Raw genomic sequence first — 16,421 nt, 5'->3', positions numbered from 1 at the left:
ATAAATGTAACACTCAACCAATCTTTGAGCTACAAAAAAGGCAATCAGAATTATTAATCGAAGTGGCTACACAGAACCAAACAATTGATTTCATAACTTAAATACACATACATTTTATGACCTAGTTGAATTCAAAACAGCACAGGTAATGTACAAAATCCACAACAGTTTACTTTGCTACAGTACTGAGAGGCTGTTTGAAACAAGAGACAGTTGTTATAATTTGAGAGGAGCTGGGGTGTTTAAAATATCTAAAAAAAAAAGATGTGTCTCCGTTGGAGGAGTTAACTAGTGGAATGATTACAATAATGGACTGAGAACATGTAGCTTCCTAACTGTTTAAAAAATTTTAACACAAGAGTGATAAATGAATACACAAATCAGGATTAAAAAAAAAAAGGTTAAAACAATGTTAATGTTAAGCTTGGATTTAATTGGTTATGTGTGTTTCAATTGTTTAAAATTTCCACTACACTTTGTATGGATCTGGTATTTTTTGGGTACCGAGAATTTACTACATACGATTAGCTTCCCACTTCACTATCATTGTACGACTCAAACCTGTACTCAGAACTAGGGGTAGGGCCCGATAAGTTTTTTAAAAAAATTCTTCCTACTCCTATTGAACATCTACATTTCCTTTTATTGCTTTTTCTGTTTTTTTTCCCTCTCATCTTTGTCTGATAGCCTGCATTGATTTTTTTTATATATGTTCAATAAAGATTGTAAAACAAAAAAAATAAGCATCAGAATTCTCTTGAGCACCTCAGTGCCAGCAACTCTTTGGCCAAGAGCATGGAAAAACAAGACCACGAATGACCACTCCCCGACCCCCCAAACCCCGACCCCGTCGACGATTAGTTTTCGATCGGGAAACTCCTTCAGCAAAGTTAACAAACTTCCAGGTCATGTAAAACATGACCAATGGAATATTAAAATCGAAGTCAGTCTTTTGGCCCATTTTTCAATTTATAGTTTTGATCCAAACCAAAAATTGTTTACATAAAAATAATAAAGAGTCACTTTTTCGTTTTTCGATTGCCAATTGAAAATGGAAAGAATGATTGTTACACCAGTTATCCACTGTACTTGATTGTACCTCTTTGGCTTTGTTGCGAGTCCTCATGTTCTCAGCGATGTACTTCACGCTCTCAATGGCCTGCTTGACTTCAGGCGAAATGACAGAGAACGCCACGACAGCATTCACTTGTGATGCTGAGTTCAAGGCCCTTGGGAGTTTAGGTAGCTCTGACTCTGGGGGCCTCTGGGTCTGAGGGCCCTGAGATGAAGGGAGAACCTTTGGAGGAGGGACAGGTGTTGGAACCTCCTTGCCTCTGTAGGGACATCTTCTGTTCATATCCCGCTTAATGTCACGGTTCATCTCACCATACTCGATACAGTTCATGGAGCCGCCCACTGAGGAGGCCCCTCCTCCGCCTGCCCCACCATCGAGCGGTGGGCACGCCACCCCACCTGTGATACCTCCGACGCTCACACTTCCTGACCCGCTTCCAACACTGTTCTTTCTCTTTTTGTTCCCTACGCTGCTCCCTGCTCCTCCTGTCCCTTCTGTGATGCTGGCAGTAGACGAGTCGCCTTGGTCAATTGGCCGCCTCATCAGCATCACCCGCGGCAGCACCCCGAGGAAGACGGCCCTTACCCACTCTGGCATTGTGTGAGTCATGGGGGTGCGGTAGTGGACGTTCAGCACGAACACGGTGATGACAATGCTGAGCGTGACAAAAATCATGGTGAAGAGGAGGTATTCGCCGATCAGTGGGATGACGAGCGACGTGGAGGGGATGGTCTCTGTGATGACCAGCAGGAACACAGTGAGGGAGAGCAGAACGGAGATGCACAGGGTGACCTTCTCACCACAGTCGGATGGCAGGTAGAAGACCAGCACAGTGAGGAAGGAGATAAGGAGGCAGGGGATGATTAGGTTGATTGTGTAGAAGAGTGGCAGGCGCCTTATGTAGAAGGAGTAGGTGATGTCTGGGTAGATCTCCTCACAGCAGTTATACTTGATGTCGTGCTTGTAACCAGGTGCGTCAATGATCTCCCATTCTCCGCTTTCCCAGAAGTCTTTGAGGTTCACCTAAATTATGGAAAATTTGGATTAAACGAAAGCCATAATTTGTTTTTAAGTGCACATAATGTTAAACAAGATGACCGCTTGGACATACTAGAATTTGGGGATCTTGATACCTTTGAGCCAATGAGCACCAGGTCGATCTTGGCTTTGTCATAGGTCCATGAGCCAAATTTCATGGAGCAGTTCTGGTAGTCAAAAGGGAAGTAAGTGATATCCATGGGGCAGGAGGATTTAAAGATAGCCGGAGGAACCCAAGTGATGGTGCCATCAAACTTCAGCAGAGCCTTAGTCTTGTCCGCCACCAGAAAATCCCCCACAGCACTAGAGTAGAGCATAGCCAAGAAATCTATGTCACTTTAGGTAAAGGTCTGCACAACATTTAACTGGAAATGTCAGCACATGGTGAGTTCAATACAAAAATGAGGACTTGTGTTTATTAAAGTGTTTTAGTAAAGTAAATCCAATCCAGCAGACAGAATGAACACACAATAACTGAGCGTATTATGTGATCTAATCAGGGGTGAAATCTGTTGTGTGTCTAAAAATGGAAAATTAAATACCCGACACCCATCCCTTTTTTTGTTTCTTTTTCTTTTTCTTTTTTATTGGCCCAAGATCAACATTAGACCATCAGGATGATTTTTGTTCCCTACAATTTCAGTGTAAAGCCATTCACATCAAAAATATACTTCAAGAGACAGTTCTGGTCCCCTTAAGATTGGGTGCATCAACAACATAAATGCATGCAATAAACCTTCAGCAATCAATTTGTTCTCCGTTCTGGTATGTAGTCTGACCTATTGTCATTACAAGGATGATCAAAACATCTACCAACTGATGACTCAAACGTACTTGTTGTATAAAACAATGTCAGGCCTCCATATCTTATTGGATGGAACTCGGATGAACTCAATTCCATCATACTCAATAGGGGCCCATCTCAGTTTGTAGTCATTCCAGACCTAGAAACAAATAACCCAAAGAATCTTGTGTGACAGGAATACTTGTCAACATTCAAGAAAACTCATTCGGGGTGAACCATGAATGTTTCTCACATGTCTCAGCCACAGATTGGTTTCCATTATTTGATTCACTTCATCCTGTGGGAACAGCCAACAAAATGTTTGTTTCATAGTGTAGAAAACACACATTTGCCCCTCCCAGACAGAATGATGTTTAAGGTTCTCTTACCACTTTGACGAGTTGAGATATGGACACCTCAAACTCCACCGTGACCGGATCAGACACATTCTCCACTGGTCGGATGAACTGGTTGTACCTTCGGAATAACCTCCGAAACAAACGGTCCTCTGCTTTGGACGCAAAACAGCCTAATGAAAGAAATCCAAAGACAAATGGTTTAAGCAGCATTCATAAATGCAGGGAAGGCAACATTCATGGAATACCATCATGTCAATGTTTTTCTTTTCGTCTCGTTCGGAAATGTATTCCAAGCAAGCAAGCTGTACACTTCGGACTCAGAATGTTGTTGGAACATGCCATTCGATTCAGAGCGCCACACTCTGGGATTGTCGGAGTGCACTCTAGCTGCTATGACTGGGGAGACAGAGCATCAGGCAGGAAGACCATTGAACTTGTTCGAGCAAGTCGTTCAAGCAATGCGGTCGTTTGTAAATTCAAAAAAAGTTTGTGTGCTCTGCCTCTCTCAACTCTGCACTCTCAGAGTAGAGTTAGGGTGTCAGATTGAATTTCCGGACGTACCCTTTATCAAAAGTCCAGTGTCCATTAAGTGTTTTTGTTTGTCACTGCACATGTGCTATACCATTAAAAATGTATCTAAGCAGATGATGACCATTGTTAAGTGTTAAAAGAAAAATGCATATGGGCAGAACTTAAAAATTCAAACAAACAATATTGGTCATAATGTAAGGCAATGTTTCTGCAATTAATTGGTATTGAAAAAAGTTGGGATATTATTGCATTAATCTGAAATTACTGGTTTCCCTTCCGTACTCATAGGAATTAATGAAAAAGGAATGTGGTGTTTAAAGATGTCACCCCAAAAAGGAATTGTATATATCCTTGCAGCCAACCTCTACAGTATCTGCATGACTTAGGCCCGGTGCACACATAAGACAATCGGCCTGTTTTTGTGCCGATTTTGGCCCTTCCCAAACAAGCACGTCAATCTTATATTATCCTACAATATTATCCTTAGGTCTGATGTGTGTGTTAAGAGTGGATTCGTCACGATTTTTGGGTCAGAAATAGGTCGAGGCTGACAATCTTAAATAATGAACGTGGGGAAAGCCAACTCCGTGAGTCATGACGCCATCAATTGTGATGTGGAACAGACGTAGGCGTAGACGTAGATAGATAGATAGATAGATAGATAATATATATATATAATATATTATAATATATTATAATATAGATAATTATATTATATATAATTATATTATATTATGCATAATAATTATATATATATATAAAATATGCAAGTTGTTTTTTGAGGACATCGCCATTTTACAAGGCTCTGGCAACCTTCGGGAACACTCGTCATAAATCAGCGCCTCTATGTTTTTTTCTTCTTCTTCTTTGATGGTGTGTTCAGAGAAGTGAGAAGAAGATTTAGACAAACAAACATCCATCCATTTTCTGAGCCGCTTCTCCTCACTAGGGTCGCGGGCGTGCCGGAGCCTATCCCAGCTGTCATCGGGCAGGAGGCGGGGTACACCCTGAACTGGTTGCCAGCCAATCGCAGGGCACATACAAACAAACAACCATCCGCACTCACATGCACACCTACAGGCAATTTAGAGTCTCCAATTCATGCATGTTTTTGGGATGTGGGAGGAAACCGGAGTGCCCGGAGAAAACCCACGCAGGCACGGGGAGAACATGCAAACTCCACACAGGCGGGGCCGGGGATTGAACCCGGGTCCTCAGAACTGTGAGGGTGACGCTCTAACCAGTCGTCCACCGTGCCGCCTACAAACAAACATATGTATGTAAATACTTGTTTTCTCACAGTGTGGTTATTGTATCATCACGGTGTAGGGTTTTGGTGTGTAAATAAAACATAGTATTATTTTCGTACGTTTTGTCCGTGCCTCAAGGCGAGGATAGCGCCACCTGAGACGCCACCGTCTCTGAGGCCTGGCGTGAGGATTGTGTCACAGCCCAGCTCTACAGTGGAGCAAGAGCTGCTGGCTGTTGGCAAACAGGTGGGATATATGCATATCTCACATCCCACATGAATAAATCGGTGATTTTTTTTACACAACAAAAACAAAGAATTAATTCTAAACGTTCATGCCAGTTGTACCATCAACACAGATCACTGTGTCGGGGGTCCCGCCATTCATCCCCAACAAAGCGCTGGAACAGGAGCGGAAATGTTTTGCGAGCAGTTTTCGTAACGTTGGGCTAGGATGTAAGGATGAAAAACTGAAGCATGTTCAGTCACTTATACGACAGGTTTTCATGTTCTCAGACTGCCTCATGAACTGTATCAATGTTTCCTTCCATGTTCGTCATGAAGAAGGAATGTATTTGGTGTATGCGAGCTTGGGAAGCATTAAATGTTATGAGTGTGAGCATGTTATTCATAAACAGGTGGCACGCCCGAATAAAAATGCCACATTGAGACCCGCTGCTGCTGACAGTCACGAGTATCGCGATCAGGCAGATCCGGTCGTCGAAGTTGTTGAGGGGCGGACTGCTGAGCCTGACCCTGTTGGGGCGGGGTTTGAATGCCATCTCTACGGCGGAAGTATTCTTTGCTGAAAGCCATGAATTTGTGGAGGAGAAATGAGATGAAAGACATGATATTATTGAAAATGTTGAACGTAAGAATAACCTGCAAATTACAGAAGATAATTATGCTGTTGAACAGATGGAAATGGCACAGGATAGTGATGTAAGACAGCGACTGAAGGCTGCTGACAATGGGTTTTTTTTTTGGTTTTTTTGTCCTACTCGGCTGTTAGGTCAAGCAGAAATGAGGATCTGTATCCCTTTTATGCCGGAAGTTTTATCATGTCAAAGTGGACTTGATACTTACTGGGAATCAAAGTCGATCGGTCGAACAGAACAAGGTTTCTAGAGGGGAGTGAGAAAAGTAGACAACAAAAGACAAAGCACTTGCTATAAACAAGATGAGGACAGTAAATCATTATATACCTAGAACAATTACACATTAGATTTGAGTGTTGTATGGGGCAGTAGTGCTACACCCTGTGAGGGAAGGACAGGACAAGATAGGACAGGACAAGAACAGGAGAGGAAGCATGCAGGACAATGATCGTGAACCCGGCTGTACAACTGAAGTGCGGTGAGAGTGGCTACCAGAGTGTGAGTGAGGGGATAACCAAGAAATTCGCATAGTCATAAGATATTTGTCACAATGACTGAGTGGCCCCACACCCAGCGAACATGTTCCAGGGGTATGTTTCTGCTCACACAGACAAGTGAATTGACACCATTTCCAATGCACAATAACTGTCAGAAGTGTCCTGTAATTGTTGTGCCTGCACCGCGGGGGCTGAGGACCCCACCCACCCAATCAAGAGGCGGGGTCGGGCCCAGGACTCCACCCGAGAGCGGCCCAGTGGACGGGACACGTGCCACACCGAGGGATCCAGGGCTGTCCACCGGCCCCACCGAGGCGCCCTGAAAGCCGGCTACCCGGAGGAGGCCACAGGGACCCAATGCCACCCCCACAGCCTTGCGGTGGGGGACTGCCAGGCACTGCTGCCTCACAGCCAACCCCCCTCGACTCAAAGACATGCCCCCCAGACATGGGTGTATGTGTTGCACCCAGGCCCACGGCACCGATCCCGGGAATCCCCCTACATTTCAGCCAGCACCCAATACCCGCCCCGTGGGAGATTGAGTCCCCCCAGACTGGGCAGGGACAAAAACCCCACAGCAGGCCCCACAGCCCACAGGCGACCCCCGGCACCCCACAAGAAGAGGGGGGGAGGACCGCAGCGTGATGCAAGGAATGGAGAGAAGAAGAGTAAGCAGGCCTGAGGAGCGACAGGGGGGACCCCTCTGCCCCCCACCAGCAGCCGGAACGGGGGACTAAGGTGGACGCCATGGGTGAGTCCACCACCAATGCCCACCGGGAGGTAAGCCGAGTGGTCCGCTGATATTTTTTCCAGTTTAATAAAATTGTTTTCTTAGTGGTAGCTAACGCAACAAGTATTGATTGTGAATATTTATTTGGGAGGTCGACGATGCTTAAATTGCCAAGTATGCACAATCTTGGGGAAAGTGGGATCCTGCAGTTCAAAATATACGAGAGTTTCTGCATAACCAAAGTCCAAAAGCATTAAATAGGTGTACATTCCCATATAGCATGAAAATAGGTGTCTGGGGTATTTTTGGTGCTTTGTGCGCATATATTAGATGGAGAGAAGCCCATTTTCTGCATAGTGTATTGAGTAAAGTGCATTCTATGGAGTAGTTTATATTGTATAAACTGTAAATTTGTGTTTTTTTGTCATCCTAAACGTATTGTTAAATATCTTTATCCAGTAATTATGGTCAACAGACATAGAAACCTCTTCCCATTTAGTGATTGGTTGGTGCCTAGATATTTGTTGTGTTTTGCATATCGACAGGAAGCGGAGCGGGTGGAGCTGTGGTGCGGCCGACACAACCTGGAGCTGAACACGCTCAAGACTGTAGGGATGATCGTGGACTTCAGGAGGCATCCCTCGCCACAGCTGCCCCTCACGTTGTCCAGCTGCCTTGTGTCAACCGCCGAGACCTTCAAGTTCCTGGGAATTACAATCTCCCAGGACCTGAAGTGGGCGACCAACATCAACTCCGTCCTCAAAAAGGCCCAGCAGAGGATGTACTTCCTGCGGCTTCTGAGAAAGCACGGCCTGCCACCGGAGCTGCTGAGACAGTTCTACACAGCGGTCATCGAATCAGTCCTGTGTTCTTCCATCACAGTCTGGTTTGGTGCTGCTACAAAAAAGGACAAACTCCGACTGCAACGGACAATCAAAACTGCTGAAAGGATTGTCGGTACCCCCCTACCCACCATTGAGGACTTGCACGCTGTCAGAACTAAGACAAGGGCGTGCAAAATCCTCTCGGACCCTCCCCACCCCGGTCACCAGCTCTTCCAGCTCCTTCCCTCAGGTAGGCGCTACCGATCAATGCAAACTAGAACTAGTAGACATTCCAACAGCTTCTTCCCTCTTGCAATCAACTTCTTAAACAGCTAACTTATAATTCCATTACAACAAGCTGGCAATTTTTTGACTTGAGTTCGTTGTCACATTTCTGCGGGGCCAATTATATATTACTCGTGCACTCGCTGTAGTTGTCTCGCCATGCTGCAATGTTTGCATATACTGGCCACTCATCCCAGAGTAGCATCTGCTCCATTTGCACACTGATTGAGGAGTATCTGTAACATTTGCACAACCATTGTCCCAGATTATCGCACTACTCGTAACTTTAAACCGCATACACTCCTTGAAGTCTCAGCGCCCTTTGCACAATGGTCATTGCACCGGACTATTGCGATATTAGTCATTCGAACTGCTCTAAGTGCTAGAGGACTCTGCATCTTTTTGCACAATTGTTTTTTGTCAATGTCTTTATGTCTCCAAAGTGTTCTGTAAATTGACTGTCTGTTGTACTAGAGCGGCTCCAACTACTGGAGACAAATTCCTTGTGTGTTTTGGACATACTTGGCAAATAAAGATGATTCTGATTCTGATTCTGATTTAGGGCAAAACATTTATTTATAAACTTTTGAGATATTTTTTTTTTCCTTTGCAGGAGAAGCTTAACTATTTGCTTAACAAACTCCAGCGGTTGAAGGGTGCTCTGGAGAGTTGGTATTATTTTGTTTTTATTGCTGCTTTTAATTTATTGTATTGAAGGAAGTTTCCGCCTGTTATTTGAAATTCTTGGAACAGTTCATCACGTGTCATTAAAATATTATTGTTAAATAGTTGTTGTAGGTGGTCAATTCCACGTTGTTCCCATGTGCTAAAATAAAAGGGTATGTTGTTAATTTCGAAATCTGGATTGTGCCAGATTGGGGAGATCATACTGGGAGCTAATTGATTTCCTGTAGCTCACCAATGGAGTGAGGGGGGCTTAGTACATCTTGCTGAGAGAGTGGAGTGGAATCTTACTGTCTCTCAAAACTCCGCAACTTGGGAATTTAAGCCCCTTTTGTGGTCCCTCACTGGAGTCAGAGAGTCGAGGTGGACACTGGTATTTGGTTCAGAATTGTCCCCAAAAGGCAACTGGTGAGTCCAGTATAAGCCTCCTGTTGAAAAATGGATGGGTGACATCCAGTGCATGATTATAGATGGAATAATAGCTACGAACAGATACACCGCTCACTTTGACCCTGGCACAGGGGAGGGTTGATCATTTTGTTTACAAGCAGAAACGTTGGACCACTTAGTTCCTTTATGTCCCAGGTTGGCTGGTCTTTTTGAAATGCTAAAGGAGTTTGTGACAGATTTTCTCTTTTCCTCGTTTTATCTTTGGACCAACTTATTCCTGAAAGAAAAAGAGAACTGTGATGTTGATGAATTTTATGTTTGCTAGTGCAAAATTGGCTATGGAAAAGCAGAAAAAAATAAGATGCTTGGTTGGACTGATCCGCTTTGGGTTGGGAGAGGGTTGGTGACAGCCCGTCTAAGGGTGGAGCACACTTTTTATACAATTACCAATAATCCGGATGCTTTTGTGGATATGTGGGCTATTGGAAATGTTTTGTGCTCAGTAGGTGAACATGGATCACTGGTGCTGAATTTTTAATTTTTAATTTTCTGTGTATGTGTGTTCAAAATTTCATTTTATTTGTTGTGTTTTAATTATATTGTGATAATTTCAATTTTTTCTTTGAATATTCTACAAAATGCTAATTAAAGTTGTGTCAAAAGAATAAAGTTCTAAATAAAGTTTCTTGAAAGTCAAAATCTTCTGCTTCTTCGGTTTTATACAATCAGGTGTGATCATGCGAGATTTCGAGATCGGCAGCGGAACAGAATCTTTATGCGTATGGTGCTCTGTGTTGAGCTTATCGGACAACGCCACACACAATACGAGCAAAACTAATAAATGCCTGATTATTTTATCTTTATGGGTCGGTAACAGATACAAAAATCTTTTAAGATTTGAAAAAATCCCTGTCCTAAGCCTTGATGTCATAAGGAGTTGTCAAATATGATTTATTGTCAGTGGTTAAGCTCAAGAAGCATTGAGAAAACGAAGACTCTTTTGGTCATATGGTGTCCACTGAATCGTGTGTGTGTGTGTGTGTGTGTGTGTGTGTGCGTGTGTGGTGTGTACATATATGCATGCACATTGTAAGGCTGGACTGAAGTTTACATTGTGAAAAAGTGCCAGGAGTAACACTGCTGCTTGGGATGGCATACAGAACCCCTCACGCCTGTCCGAGCAGAAAATGTTGCCTCGATTGTCGACAGTGAACACTCACACTACCAGCACACTGCACCAGTGTCCTAACAAAGCTTCAAAGCCTCCACATAGACAAACATGAGTCACTGTTATTAGCATCCATGTATATATGTATCCCCATTGGCTTCAACATGATTCATAATGGAAACAATGGCAAGAACTGCAAATTATGAAACTGGAACAAAATATGGAGAAATTCTCTCACTGCAGCTAAAACACACATCTGGGAAGACCTTTTAAAAGATTTTGAAATGTGTCTCTGGCAATTTTTGTCGATTCATCCGGAAGAAAATTTGTGAGGTCAGCGATCACTTCTTCCATACTGAATGCAACCAAGCATGCTTTCATGGACTTTGCTTTGTGGAATGGCGGGCACACTCTTGCTGCAACAGAAGATCAGTTCATCATTATGAATACTAGATAATCAATCTAAGCAAATATACAGGAGGCAAATAATTTATCAGGCCACATTACTTAAAGGTCGATGCACCACACCAAGGCTTTTAAACTGCGAAATGCTGCACACACCATTCAGCCCCATCCCAAGTACATCAACCTGTACTTCCTGCACTAAGCATTATATACATGGAGGTGCTTCACCGAAAGGGCAACTGAAGGACTACTGTATGTACACGCAAAAAGCTACATTGACATTCACCAAGAAGTTCTTTTTCCTTGACAATGAATAAATAAAATATGCAGCTTTTATAGGATACTTTCTTGCAGTTCTTCGAAACAGCACTATGAAAGGCATGGTTGAAGCCGTCCATTTACACTGCTATTATCATCTTTAATCCTCTTATATATTTTCAGTTTGTAAAAGTGCTGCGTAGATAATGCACAGATAGCATTATTTTTATCCAAAAGTTTTACAATGCCATAGTTATCTATTAAAAAACAAAAACTGCACATGAAGCAGTGTCTACTGAGGCCTATACTGTCTAAACTTGCTCTGAAGTCATAAAGAAGTTGTGCCTTTAATGCCATTGGGACTACACGTGTTGACAGAGTGTACATATTCTACATTAAAGGCTGCATTGTTGTGTGTGCATCTGGCTCTTGGCTTGTGTTTTTCGCCAATTCTGACCTGTCTCGGGAAATAACGGAGCTGATTTATTTGAAAGGTTACCTTACTGACACCTCAATCTCAAGTATACCAAGAAAGATTAAAGTCTAAGACAGGGGAAGTTCAGAAAACAAGTATTTCTATTCAGTGTTGCACAAGAATGTCACAGCTCAGGGGGGGTAACCTCAATTACAAGGGACGTGATCAGGGATGGCAGAGGAGGTAGGAGAGGCAGAGCCTTACCTGCACCATAAAGAGTAAAAAAATAAACAATGATTAAATAAAATTATTTTAATTTGAGTTCATTGGTTGGTACTTTATATTGACTTTCTTTTTTAATCCAATAATGTCAATGATTTATTGTCAAAATTGCTGAATTTAATTGATTTACCTATTCAAATACAGTATATGGGTGTGGCAGCGACCAGCTGAGCCGCACTTCTGATTGCGCAATCCTTCACCAACTGAGTTGAGGAGGCTTGTATTGGCAAGTGCCTCTTTATGTCCCTTTTTACGTCTCCAATATAATGTTTACAGACACTTTTAATATGCACTCTAATTTTCCATAGTCAGGCTAATGTATTTAATATTTGTGTGGTACATATTTAGTTTTGCTGACAGTACTTTGGCACACAAAGGCGGATTGACCAATAGGCAAACAAAGGCGTTTGACTGGAGCCCTGAGATTTCCAAGTGCCCCCAAATATCTAGTAAAGAACAACAATAGTTTTCTTTCAGTTATTATTATTTTAGTCTTAATTCACACGCTTAAAAATACATCAAAACACTTAAAGGTCCGAAGACAAAGATGTTATGGGATCAGTTAAAATTCATATTTGCATTGTTTATATGTTATGTAATACATGCACGTCACTTCCAGCAAGTTGTCAACTACAGTTTAGCTAAAAATGAGGTTTTTAATACACGTATTGAGCACTCCCCGAACGCAACCGAAAATCGAGACGCCAGGGTGTAGTTAAGGGCTACCGGAAGCGACATTGGAATTACTAAACACAGGGCGCTACACTCTATACGCAATGGCAAGCAACGTGTTGAAATATGAGGAGGAGGAGGATTTCGACGTGCAGGAGCACCCAACTGAACTTGACATCGTCAAACCGTACATGTTTGAGCCAATCAGGAGGTCGGAACCTGACAGTGACGACGACGAGCAGCCAAGTAGCAGCTGTACAACAGAAAAAGAGAGTGGCCACTGGGTCAATGTGACGGCACTGCCTGCAGAAGAGACGACACAATACCGCACAGAGCGGTTTGGAAATGCAAACTAGTATGTTTGTGCATCCCATAAATCCATAATTTACTTGCTCCAGCATCCTCACTTGTCGATAGAAACATAGAGTCATGAACAGACGCATTATGAGCAATCGGCCGTTCGTGTGGGATTCATAATGTTTTGGTCCATCCATCCACCTCTGTCCCGCTATTTATTTGTTATGATATGATAGAGAATGTGGCGGCACGGTGGACGACTGGTTAGAGGGTCAGCCTCACAGTTCTGAGGACCGGGGTTCAATCCCCGGCCCCGCCTATGTGGAGTTTGCATGTTCTCCCCGTGCCTGCATGGGTTTTCTCCGGGCATTCTGGTTTCCTCCCACATCCCAAAAACATGCATGGTAGGTTAATTGAAAACTCTAAATTGCCCGTAGGTGTGAATGTGAGTGCGAATGATTGTTTGTTTGTATGTGCCCTGCGATTGGCTGGCAACCAGTTCAGGGTGTACCCCGCCTCCTGCCCGATGATAGTTGGGATAGGGTCCAGCACACCCACGACCCTAGAGAGGATAAGCGGCTCATAAAATGGATGGATGGATTATAGAGTATTTTATTGTACATGCATTATGTACATTTGGTCAGTATTCCGCGGTTTCTTGGCGAGAACACTCTTGAAAAAGAGAGAGTGGTCTCAGTGGGTTTTAATTTAATTTATTTTTTCACCATTCTCTTGCTGGTGGTTGAGGTCCCGAGTGCTGTAGGAAAAATAGTTGGCACTGCAGCTGGTTTCAGCCTCTCCCTAACTACACCTGTGTATCCAATGCTTTCTGCTAAGTCTTTCTCAAAACACGCCTGTTCGAAGTGATCAGCACGGAGTTTGGAATGCTTGCTAGGCACCCATAGACGACTACTTTTATTCCCCTGTCGATTGACTTTCGCTATCCACTGGTCCCGTATTCCTTTTTCACTTGGAAATAAACTCTTGCCACTGCCTGAGCCATTTGTACAATTAACCAAATGCCACACAATAAGCCATCATGAAATTGGTAAACCATAAGACAACAAATATACAAGGACAGGAACAACAGCATGGAACAATAGCACACAACGCCGAATGGACAGGCTGTTTGGCTAGTGTTATGTCACAGTGCCGGATAGAGCCGAAGACCGGAAGGCGCTAGATGCAAAAAGCAGAAGGTGCATTCTGAATCAAATCAATTATCAATTTAACTGCTGTATATCTGCTATATAATCACTTCGAAATGGCAGATGTGGTTTCTAAAGGGGTTCTTGAGTCATCAAGAACATTTATTACATCTTAGTCCACTGAACTTTAATCTATCTTTGTCGTTTTGACTGATCCCTCTCCCTTCTCATGCAATGGATTATTCCATCTTCTTACTACGCGTTTATTCAGGAAGACATTGCTTCAAAGATCATGTCAGAAAATACCAGTTTTTAATGTCAGGCTGCTTATATAATGCCAAATATGCCACTCTGTTTAGCTCATAAATGTGTATATCTGACTGATGTCAGTGCCATACCCATGAACCTTTGCCTTTTATTGGACCCAAAATTCACTTGGACGTACAATTGTTATTATTATTCCATCGTATATTACTCATGATACATGCAAATTTTCAGGAGTATACAGCGGCTGAAATAAGTATTAAACACGTCACCGTTTTTCTCACTAAATATATTTCCAAAGCTGCTATTGACATGAAATTTTGATGTTGGGAACAACCCAAGTAATCCATACATACAAAGAAAGTAGAACAAATGAGCCCAGAAATTAAGTTGTGTGTGAAATGACACAGGGAAAAAGTATTGAGCACATGAAGAAAGGGAGGTGCAAAAAGGCATGGAAAGCCAAGAAAACACCTAAAATCTATCAATAATCAAATAGTAATCCAGAACCTCGTCAGTGCAAATGAATATCAACTGGTTCATTCCTTATTGTTGGCCTACAAAAAGGTCTTATTGCCAAGGTGTGAGTCAAGACACATCTCCTGATGGGTAAGAGTAGAGAGCTGTCTCAAGCCCATCGCAAAAATAATAGTTGCAAAACATAACAACGGCATTGGTTACAGGCGCATATCTAAGCTTCTGAATGTTCCAGCGAGCATGGTTGGGGCCATAATACATCAGTGGAAAGCGAATCATACCACCATAAATTTGCCACGATCAGGTCCTCCTCGCAAGATGTCTGACAGAGTAGTGCAAAGAATAATCAGAAAAATTATCAAAGACCACCTGTGTAGAGCTTCAAAAAGACCTGGAATTACCAGGTACTGTTGTCACAAGGAAAACAGTGAGTAATGCACTCCGCCACCATGGCCAGTATGCACGCTCACCAGGCAAAAAAAAAAAAAAAAAAAACATGTCAAAGCTCGTTTAAAGTTTGCTGAACATTTGGACAAGACAGTTAAATACTGTGAGAATATAGTCTGGTCGGATGAGAGCAAAATTAAACTGTTTGGATGCCATAATGCACACCACGTTTGGAGTAGAAATGGCACTGCACAGCACCCTAAAAACACCATACCCACAGTGAAGTTTGGAGGTGGGAACATGATGGTGTGGGGCTGCTTTTGCAGCAAATGGTACTGGTAAACTTCACATTATTGAAGGAAGGATGAACAGACCCAATGTAGCGAGACAATCTGGACAAAGATCTGCTGCCATGTACAAGGATGATGAAAATGAAAAAAGGGTGGACATTTCAGCAGTATAATGATTCAAAACATGCTGCCAAGGAAAACCTCAATTGGTTTCAAAGAAAATAATAGCTAGAATGGCCCAGCCAATCACCTGACTTGAATCCAATCAAAAATCTATGGAAAGAACTGAAACTCAAGGTCCATAAAAGAGGACTACAGAGCCTTCAAGATTTGAAGACGGCTTGTGTGGAGGAATGGGCCAAAATCACACCAGAGGAATGTATGCGACTAGTTTCTCCACACAGGAGGCGTCTTGAACCTGTCATTGCAACCAGAGGCTTTTGTACAAAGTATTAAATAAATACCAGTTGGCATGTTCAATACTTTTTCTGTGTGTAATTTCACATTATTACACACAACTTAATTTCTGATTTTATTTATTCTACTTTCATTGCATGTATGGATTACTTGGGTTGTTCTCAACATTTAGTGAAGTTTTCATGTCAGAAGCACCTTTGGAAATACTGTATATGTAGTGAGAAAATGGTGACGTGTTAAATACTTATTTCATATATATATACAGGCTGATTGAAAAGTAACTCCCTATTTTAAAATACTGATAATTTATTCATATGTTGTAATTTCCATTTTCCGAGCCGCTTCTCCTCACTAGGGTCGCGGGCGTGCTGGAGCCTATCCCAGCTGTCATCGGGCAGGAGGCGGGGTACACCCTGAACTGGTTGCCAGCCAATCGCAGGGCACATCGAAACAAACAACCATTCGCACTCACAGTCATGCCTACGGGCAATTTAGAGTCTCCAATTAATGCATGTTTTTGGGATGTGGGAGGAAACTGGAGTGCCCGGAGAAAACCCACGCAGGCACGGGGAGAACATGCAAACTCCACACAGGCGGGGCCGGGGATTGAACCCGGG

General features: G+C 42.8%; 1 protein-coding gene across 2 annotated transcripts in view; it reads right to left on the bottom strand.

Annotated features, from left to right (window-relative positions):
- The window catches only part of LOC133485030 (neuronal acetylcholine receptor subunit alpha-3-like), a 36,199-nt gene that overhangs the window by 5,617 nt on the left and 14,161 nt on the right, over window positions 1–16,421 (bottom strand). The window contains exons 2-7 of one of the 2 annotated variants that reach the window (XM_061788338.1): window positions 6,123–6,160; window positions 3,287–3,426; window positions 3,151–3,195; window positions 2,948–3,057; window positions 2,209–2,416; window positions 1,100–2,098 (exon numbers count right to left, since the gene is read on the bottom strand). In XM_061788338.1, coding sequence (XP_061644322.1) covers window positions 1,100–2,098; window positions 2,209–2,416; window positions 2,948–3,057; window positions 3,151–3,177 — 1,344 coding nt within the window. In that variant the 5' untranslated portion in view covers window positions 3,178–3,195; window positions 3,287–3,426; window positions 6,123–6,160. The remainder of the gene's footprint in view (window positions 1–1,099; window positions 2,099–2,208; window positions 2,417–2,947; window positions 3,058–3,150; window positions 3,196–3,286; window positions 3,427–6,122; window positions 6,161–16,421) is intronic. The other variant, XM_061788337.1, reaches the window with a different exon arrangement.

The sequence above is a fragment of the Phyllopteryx taeniolatus genome, chromosome 10 (genome assembly GCF_024500385.1).
Source record: "Phyllopteryx taeniolatus isolate TA_2022b chromosome 10, UOR_Ptae_1.2, whole genome shotgun sequence".
NCBI lineage: Eukaryota > Metazoa > Chordata > Actinopteri > Syngnathiformes > Syngnathidae > Phyllopteryx > Phyllopteryx taeniolatus.
The sequence above is the reverse complement of the archived record's forward strand: the minus strand, read 5'-3'. Positions and strand labels throughout refer to the sequence as shown.